The 9,702-nt window shown below is 43.9% G+C and overlaps 1 protein-coding gene across 2 annotated transcripts in view; it reads right to left on the reverse strand.

Moving 5' to 3' along the window:
• Vcl (vinculin) overlaps nucleotides 1-976 on the reverse strand; it is a 104,044-nt gene extending 103,068 nt beyond the window's left edge. For both annotated transcript variants that reach the window (XM_051174456.1, XM_051174455.1), the window contains exon 1: nucleotides 748-976. In XM_051174456.1, the coding sequence (XP_051030413.1) occupies nucleotides 748-915 (168 nt within the window). In that variant the 5' untranslated portion in view covers nucleotides 916-976. The remainder of the gene's footprint in view (nucleotides 1-747) is intronic.
• Nucleotides 977-9,702: the final 8,726 nt, after the last annotated feature.

Genomic DNA, 9,702 nt, shown 5'->3' on the forward strand with positions numbered 1-9,702 from the left:
GACAGCAGGTAAAGATGGGTGGAAAGCTTCACTGGAGGAATAAAATGAATGGCTACGGGGTCAGGCAGGAAGAAAAGCAGGACTCCTAGTTATGAATTACTACATAAAGGTGTTCCCGGTGCTCGAGGTGTGAGCGAAATGCCCCGGAGGAAGAAGGCGGCAGCAGAGACAGGGGGAAGCCAAGTTGGTGGGGGAAACCGTCAGACACCAGGAGCCCTGGAGAAGGCTGGGTCTCATATGATAGAAGTATTAGAAAGGTGAGCGGCAGGGGGGAAATGAGAACCCTTGGAAGGAAAGGCAGGAGTCCTTAAGGGAACCCACCTACAGGCTGGAAACTGGAGGCCTAAAAAGGAACTGAGAGCAAGGTAGTTAACTCGAGGGACATGAGCCTGCCCAGGGGAGGGGCAGACAACCTAACAACTATCACTTCTTGGGAACCTACTAGGGGCACACACGCTAGGCATTTTACAAATAAAACCTCGCTGACTCCTCACAACACAGCCCTAAGGCAGGATTTCTGATGACTGCCCCATTTTATAGATGAAGAAACCGAGGCTTCGACAGGCTCAATGACTTGCTCAAGGTCACAGCACAGAGAAATCAGCATTCGAAACCACGGCACCTGCCCTGGAGCCCACTCCTCGCAGAACCACAAGCAAGGTAGCCTACGAATGCCAGCAACCAGGCGGACCCGGACCCTTGGAACGTCTCCCGCCCGCGCTCCAGTCCCAGGCCCGGCGCGCTCACCCGGACGAGGTTGCTGACGGCCGCTTGCACAGCGGCAACGGGCGCGGTGAGGTCAGGAATGGCTTTGCCGTCCACCTCGCCCTCCTCGTGCATAATCACCAGGTGCGAAATCTGCTGCGCCACCGGCTCCAGGATGCTCTCGATCGTACGTGTGTGAAACACCGGCATCGCGGCGGCTAGTGGGGCGGCGAACCGCGGGCAACGGGAAACTGAGTTCAACGAAGCCGGGATCCAGCAGGGAGAGACTGACTCTGAGTGGCAACTAGAGTCTGGGCTTCCCTCGGCGTAGCCAGCCCACGGGCGCCCCGCCCTCTCACGTCGCCGCACCCAATGGCAACGCCGCTCAGGCCCCGACTGCGGTTTCTATTTGTTCTCCTTCAAGAAGCTCCGCCCTCAAGGCCGCGCCGCCAGCGTCCAGCCCCGCCCTCATTCCCAAGGGAGGGGCCTGGGATTCGGGCTGCGCCTCAGGGATTGCGACCGGATTCCCGAACCCTCTCGCGGGGCGCTCCTTATAAGGACATGGTGGGAGCGGAGCGTGCGGCCGCAGTCGACTGGCCCCGCCCCTCGGGGCCGCCTCCCGCCTCAGAGTGGCGGAGCTCCGCCCCTCCGCAGGATCACCTCAGTGGGGCGGGATCTCCTCACCTCGGGCAATGCTGGAGACTGCGAAGACCCCACTATCACCAGGTCTCCCCGCAGGGTGCTAAACTTTTCCTTCACAAGACTCAGTCAAAACACTTTTCTTTCTCCTAGTGATTCAGGAGAACGTAAAAGGTCCAGACAGCAAAACTACACCAAGAAACGTGAGTGCCCAGTGATTCACATGGCCCTCAGATATTCACAGTCGTTTGTGACAAAGTGTCCCAATGCGTGGCACTTTCTAGACCTCTGTGTAAGCGTTCACTTGCAAGTATATATCTTCTAACTAAATGAGAACGTTTCCTCAGAACTAGAGATTTAATGAAAATTACCTGGTAATCGTTCACTTTGAAGAAATAGAGGTCTACCTGATTCTGTTTTAGTGACTGTGGTGTTCCATCCCTTATAGATCAACTTTGATTTGATTCTGTTGGAAAATAAACACTTGTGTATGCCTGGCATACACAAACCCTGCTAGGTTTGATTCCCAGCACTACATAAAATCAGGCGTGATAGAGTGGCTTATATGCCAGCACTAGGGGGGTGGGTTAGGCATGCAAGGTCATCCTCAGCCACAGAGCAAGTTTGAGGCTAGCCTGGGCTACATGAGACCCTGGGGGAGGGTGTCTTTTTTGGATTATGGTGAGCATGTAGATCCAACAGCACTCCAGAGGCAGGGTTATGAGGGTCATTTGAGAAAGGAGTTCCAGGCCAGTGTGGGCAACATGACCAACAAGACCCCAACTCAAAAGGAAAATAAAAGATGAAATGAAAATGTAAAATTATGAACGTTTTACAAGTTGATAAATAGGGCCAAATTGCCCAACCCCTACACCACATTTAAGACATCTGTATGTCTTCCTAACCTCAAATTCTCTTGCCTAAGCTTCCTCATTCTGAGAGGAAACACTTTCAGTAATGCCTTCAAATAAAAGATCAAGTCAAAGAAAACTGTTTCTCAGGATCTCACATTTTGTAGAAGGCCAATTCACATGTCTTGCCCAGCTTTTGAAGCTATTTTTATGTAGTAGTATATGCCCCTGTGTCAGCTGTGTATGCTGCCAAGTTTTGAACTTACTCTTGAGTTAGGGATAAGCTCAGTTGGTAGAGAGTACTTGTCTACCATACACAAAGCTTTGGGTCAATCCTAGCATCACATAAACTGGGTGTGATATGATAGTGTACACTTATAGTCTTAGCACCCAGGAGACAGAAGCAAGAGATTCAGAAGTTCAAGGTCTTCCTCAGTACCTACTGAGTTTGATGCCAGCCTGAGACATGAAGGCCTGTCTCAAAAACAAAGGAAACATAACCACCTTAATAAATGACCTGAGAAATTTGAGAGAATGTATAAGAAAGCACAGAGGTTCATCCACACTTGAAGAGGCTCTGTCTCCAACTGACACAAGCCCATTCTGTACAGGGAAGAGCTCATTTCTACTTGCCTTTTGATAAGAACTCCCTAAGCCATTCAACCTCAGACCTCTTTCTGCAGAATCTCTCAACTTGTCACTGTGTTTTACTTATTACTTAATGATCTATCTCCTGGACAGAGGGATAGCTTTGGGTTAACTACAAACCTTCACAAAATTTGGGAACCCTGCATTCCACTAACTTATTCTTCTGCTAGCTGCTAGGAAGAATTCAAGGCAGGCCTTTCCCTTTTCCCATAGGCCTCCTTCCTTCAGCCCACAGCAAATGAGTGATCCTCAAGGGTATTAAAATATCTACTGAGACACACTCAATAATTTACTCCCATTGAATCCATCTTCAGATATTTGTGGCATTGCTACCCTTATGCCTCATCCCTAGACATTGGAGGGAGTACACACTGGACCTTGACCAAGGTAGAGCAGATAGATAGATGGTCATGATGACTGGGCCAAATCAGAGAAATGGAGGCTGGGCAGGGCCAAAGGACAGGTGAGCCAGCAGCTGAAAACCTGTCCAAGACAGGTGACAGAAGGCTCAATTGTCCCATTAGACTTTTTCTTTCATATGACAGACAAGGAGATAAAATTTAAAATAAAAACAGCAAGCACCAACAAAAAGTGCTTCTGAGAGCAGGGCCCTGGGCAACTGCACTGTTTGCATACCCAATAAGCACACTGAGTTACATAGCTATTAATAGGTCTGACCATCACTGACTTAATAAGCTCCCCAGAAATACTCTTTCCTTATTGAAATCCATCAGAACTAATGCAAAGTGGCCAGAGAAATGGCTAAATGATTAAGAGCACTAGCTGCTCTTCCAGAGGACCAAGCATCCTCCTGTCAGCTCATAGTCATCTGTAACTCCAGTTCCAGGGGCTCCCATAGCCACTTCTGGTTTCTAAAGCACTGCATGCAAGTGGCACACAGACATGCATGTAGGCAAGACACTCATATACATAAAAAATTTAAAAATACACTTTAAAAAACACTAATGTTTATAACTTACTGTTGTGGTTTGAATGAGAATGCCCTCTGCATAGGCTCATAGATTTGAATAATTAGTCTCCAGTTGGTGGAACTGTTTGGAAAGGTGTATTAGTTAGTGTTTTATTGCTGCAACAAAACACAATGACCAAAACACAAGTTGGGGAGGAAAAGGTTTATTAGGCTTACACTTCAGCATTGCTGTTCATCACTGAAGAAATCAGGACAGGAACTCAAAACAGGACAGGATCCCAGAAGCAGGAGCTGATGCAGATGCCATGGAGAGGAGCTGCTCACTGGCTTGCTTCCCCTGGCTTGCTCAGCCCACCCTCTTATAGAACCCAGCAGCTATAACGGATAATACCAGCCACCATGGTGCCCTCCCCTGTTGATCACTAATTGAGAAGATGCCCAGTACAGAAGGATTAGAAGATGTGGCATTGTTGGAGGTGTGTCACTGGGAGTGGGCTTTGAGGCTTCAAAAGTCTGCGCCAGTCCCAGTTAGTACTCAACTGTGTGCTTGCTTTTGATTTCGGTTTTTGGTTAATCTGTGTAATAGTCCTGCCTGTCCTGGAACTCACTTTATAGACCAGGTTGGCCTCGTACTGCCTACTTCTGCCTCTCAAGTGCTGGGATTAAAGGCAAGCACCACCACTGCCCAGCTTAAAAAAAATTAATTTCTATTGCATTTATTTTTGTATGTATATGGTAGAGGAACTGAAACATGAACTTATTCTCTCCACAACACACATGTGAAAGTCAGAGAGCAACCTGCTGGGGTCACTTCACTCCTACCATGTGGGTCCCAGGGACTGAACTCAGATCATCAGCTGTGATGTAACATGTCTTTACCAGCTAAACCATCTTGCTAGCCAGTGTACATTGTTTTCTATAAATTCTACTGCCCCCCCAACACTTTGCTGATGGGATGGGTATGAGCAGTTCAAAGTATTCCTTTATTCTACCTATTTCCTGCAAGTTTGCAGTAAAATTCAGAAGCTTGAATATATATTATTCTTACCTGTAACTTATCATCTCTACCTCCAATAGAATAAAGCAGAGATTTTTCCCTAGCTGATCCTAGAGACTGTATGCTTCTCATCAGGTAGGAGATCACCATCCACCTGTGGATAAGAAAGAAGCTGTGGGGCAATGGAATGAATAATGTTTAGTTAGGCAGGCCTGAGAGCAGACATTCCAGAATGAGCAAGTCTGAAGGAGGGCCATATTCCAGGTCAGTGCTTAAGTTAGTCAGACTGAAGTGAATGTTCATACAACTCCAAGATAAAGTTGTGAAAGATAATGTCCCCAAGATTATAACTGTGTGACGTCAAGGACTGTTCGGCAGGTGCTCTCAATCATGGCTGGCTCAACTTACCCTTTCTTGTTTAATTAGTCTGAAGGCCACTAAAGATAGGGAATGTTGCAAGATATGTTACATTTTATCTTTTTTAGTTATAAATAATTAGAAAAGTTTTGGTGGCAGCAATTATATACTGGTTTATGGCACAAGAAATTTTCTTTTCTTTGAAGTCCATAGCAATTCTGTGGTATGTTGAAAACAGGAAGTATAACTCTCTTTCATATACAGGTTGAGAAATTAAGACAGCAACTATCAGTTGTGAATACAGTTTGTGGAAATTTTGGTCAAGGCTAGAGTTTTATATTTAGTCAAGAGATTCAGTTTCTCTCTGAGTTTTTATATTTACCTTGTGATTAGATTTTGAACTGTTATATGTTAGCAAGGTATCTAAGATTTTACTTGGATACTATCAATATACTACTCCAATATAGTTTGTGCACGAATGAGTCAACATACAATTCAACACACACACACACACACACACACACACACACACACACACACACACACACAGACCGCATTTCCCACCTTACCTCAGATGAGCCTCCTTTCTCTATCTAGACCACCCCACCTTGCCAGCTCTTTCCCCACATGTCCCCACATAGTGGCTTGAGTAGTAGCTCTTCTTTCCCCTCTCAAATGCTAACACATACAGTATACCCCACCCTCCATCTCCACCTATACCACAAACTTCCCCTCTCACTTTGAAAATAGCAATGCGGCTTTTTCTTTTCTTGACCATTTTCTTTTAATTCTATGTGCATGTAAGTCATTTTCAATTTTATATATTTTAGAATTTTCATACCTTTTAATTGTATTTCACTCCTAAACAAGAATCCTTTATAACTTTCATGGTCTCTGTAGTTCAGGAATTTGCAAGAAGATTGACTGGGTTGTTCTCAGAACCTGTCAAGATAGCATCTGTCTATAGCAGGGGCTATCACCAATGACAGAAACACAGCTCCAGCAACTGCCTGGGTTCTTTTCAGAGACCTCTGCCTATGCAAAACTGAGATTTGTGGCTTTGACAGAGGAATTAATTTCAGAATAAGGCAAATACAAAGCAAGTTGAATTTATTAAAAATAGAAATAGAGTTGCTCCAAGAGAGAGCAAAGCATACCTGATAGAACAGTGTGGATGGTTTCCTTACAATGGATGTATATAGGATTTTGGGAGACCCTCAAGTTGCATCTCTAACAGTGATGATAAACCACTCCTTCGTTTTTAAAATAGTTTTAAAATTGTGTGTATGGGTGTGGTGTGCACATCATGTGTGTACAGGTGTTCTTGGGAGCAGGGAAGTTTCAGATCCCCTGTAACTAGTGTTATAGGTGGTTGTGAGCCTCCTGCTGTGGGTAAGTATTGGCAACTGAGCTCAGACAAGAGTAATTAAGAGATATTTAGCCATTTCACCAACATCCCCACCCCCCCCCCAACCACCTCCTTTTCTTTTGAGTCAAGGTCTCACTATGTCTCAGTTGACATGGAACTTGCTATGTAGAACAAGATGGTCTTGAACACACAGAGATCTTACTGCTTCTGCCTCCTAACTGCTGGGATTAAAAGTGTGCATTGTAGTTGGTAGGTTGAGTTTTTTGTTTTGTTCTGTTTTGTTTTTCCATTCTTTGGGGGCCTCAAATTAATACACAGAGATTCAGTCTCACTTATGAATGCCTGTCCTTAGCTTGGCTTATTTCTAGCCAGCTTTTCTAACTTAAATTATCCCATTTCTCTTTAACTACTTTTTGCCTCTGGGATTTTTACCTCTCTTTATTCCATATATGTTGCTTTCCTTCTTACTCTGTGGCTGGATGTGTAGCTGGGTGGCTGCCCCTGGCATCCTCCTCTTTTCCTCCTTTTCTTGTTCTTCCCTCCTCTCTTGGACCTAGATTTCTCCTTTTCATTCTCTATACCTGCCAGCCCTGCCTATCCTTTCTCCTGCCTAGCTATTGGACATTCAGCTCCTTATTAGATCAATCAGGTGTGTTAGGCAAAGTAACACAACTCCACAGAATTAAACAAACAACATAAAAGAATGCAACATATCTTTACATCATTAAACAAATATTCCACAGCATAAATGAATTTAACACATCTTAAACTAATATTCCACAAAAATGTACCACTACACCTGGCCCAAAATAATTATTTATTCTTTTTCTAAGTGTATTTGTTTGTTTGGTTGGTTGGTTGGTTTGGTTTTTCAAGACAGGATTTCTCAGTGTAGCCTTGGCTGTCCTTGAACTCGATCTGTAGACCAGACTGGCCCTGAACTCACAGAGATCCATCTGCCTCTGTCTCCCAAGTGCTGGGATTACAGGCACGTACCACCACTGCCCGGTTTGTATGTATACATTTATGTTTGTGCAGCATGTGCATACCCGGTGCCTTTAGAGGCCAAAAGGATTCCCTAGAACTGCAGTGACTGATGGTTGTGAGCCATCATGTAGGAGCTGGGAACTGAACCCAGGTCTTCTGCAAGAGCAGCAAGCACTTGTGCCCCTGATCCATCTCTCTAGCTCCTCTTTTTAACATTTCCAAGGGGTGTAATTCATAAATATGCTAAAAGTTAAAGAATTTTTCTTAGTAAACAAAGTTTACTAAGGGACATTTATGAGGGACATCATTTAGGTCTAGGAAAGATGAATGGTAGAAACTTAAAGTTATACATCATTTTAATTCTAAGGAAGCACAGACTAATTATTGCCCTAGATGTCTTTGTAAATACAACATTTGGCCCTATGGAAGAACAATTTGTTTATTGTCTTGGACAAGATGTCATCGGAAAAACTTGCATTGATTCTGTGGCCTTATCAGTGGAGTCTGAAGGGGTTGACTTTTCTCAGCAGTTAAAGATCAAGGCCTCTCTTGGCCTTTCTCACCATGGTGCTATAATTCCCCCTTTCTCCCTGCCTCAGAATAATCACAGTGTTTTTTCCACTTGGATGGATTATACCTGGCCCTAGGAAACTAGGAGACCTGGAAGCTTGAACAAATGGAAACTTTCTTTCTTTCTTTCTTTCTTTTTCTTTTTCTTTTTTTTAAGATTTATTTTAGGGAGAGGGCCTAGGCCCTGCTCCAAATGATATGACAGACTTTGAAGACTCCCCATGGAAGTCTGCTCCCTGGGAAGCAGAAAGGGGGTAGAATGGGAGTTGGTGGGGGAACAGGGGAGGACAGGAAGGTGCAGGAACTGGAATTGACATGTAAAACAAGCTTGTTTCAAATTTAATTATAAAAAAAGTTTCCTGGGGAAAAAATTATTTTTAGCTGGGTGGTGGTGGCACACAGAGACAAGCCACCAAAGAGATGCCATGTAGCCACTGAAAGAGTAACATGCTGGAGTATTCTCTAGTATGCCAAAACCATGTGGAGATACACAGTTTAATAGAAATGAGTTAGTTAAAAAAGAAAGAAAGAAAGAAAGAAATGAGTTAGTAATTAAGAGAGAGCTAGCCAGTAAGAAATCTAAGCCATTGGTCAAACAGTTTATAATTATAATAAGTCTCTTTGTGTTTATTTGGGGGCTAAACAGCTGTGGAACCTGGTGGGATAGAACCCCTGTCTACATACAAGCAGTTGTGAGCCACCTGATATAACAATGCTGGGTATTGAACTCAGGTCCTCTGAATGGGCAGTATGTGCTCTTAATCATTGATCCATCTCTTCAGCCCCTGTTTTCTCTATTTCTATATGGTCTCTCCACATAGCCTGAAGCACAGACATTTGCGACAACCTGAATTGTTTTTGTTTTTTTTTTTTTTTTTAATTTTCTATTTTTTTATATATTTACTTTTTTTTGAGACAGGGTTTCTCAATATAACTCTGGCTGTCCTGGATTCACTTTGTAGACCAGGCTGGCCTCAAACTCATAGCAATCTTTCTGCCTCTGTGTTCTGAGTTTTGGGATTAAAGACATGGGTTGCAGAACTCCAAAAACATATCTCCCTATAGATCAAGAGCTAGTCAGATGCTCTATCACCTTTTCTAGAAAAGTGTTACAAGCTTGAGTGATACATAGGTCTACCCCAGATTCTAGAAGAGGAAACGTAGACCCCCCCCACTCTTTGATGATAAAGTACTAATTTCACGTAATGATGTTTTGAAAACACAACCAGTAGAAGGAGGCAAATGTCCTAAAAAAAAAAAATAGGGGGGTAGAATTAATGTATCTAAACAGGCTACTAGATATCCACTCAAATTTTCTTCTTATTCAGGCAACCTATACTAACTTATTCAGGTCCCTCTGTAAGCAGGGTAACCAAGGAACAATTTCTGCCCAATTAAGCTAAGACCAAAGCTAGGCAAAGCTTTAGCTTTCCTAGTGTAGGTACTTGCTGCTTCCTGATGCACAGGAACAGACCTTCAGGTGTTTTCTTTCCCTTCAGTGTGTGGTGTTAGAAAGGAGAGTATCTCTACTGAGAGTTTAGAGAAACACCCCACGGAACTTAAACTTGAAGGCTGAGAGAGGGGAAAGGAGATAGTTTTCATCTGTTGGGGAAGAAGGCATGGGGGCAGGAAAGGGAAGTAAATGAAA

This window comes from Phodopus roborovskii, unplaced genomic scaffold (assembly GCF_943737965.1).
Source record: "Phodopus roborovskii unplaced genomic scaffold, PHOROB, whole genome shotgun sequence".
NCBI classification, from domain to species: Eukaryota; Metazoa; Chordata; class Mammalia; order Rodentia; family Cricetidae; genus Phodopus; species Phodopus roborovskii.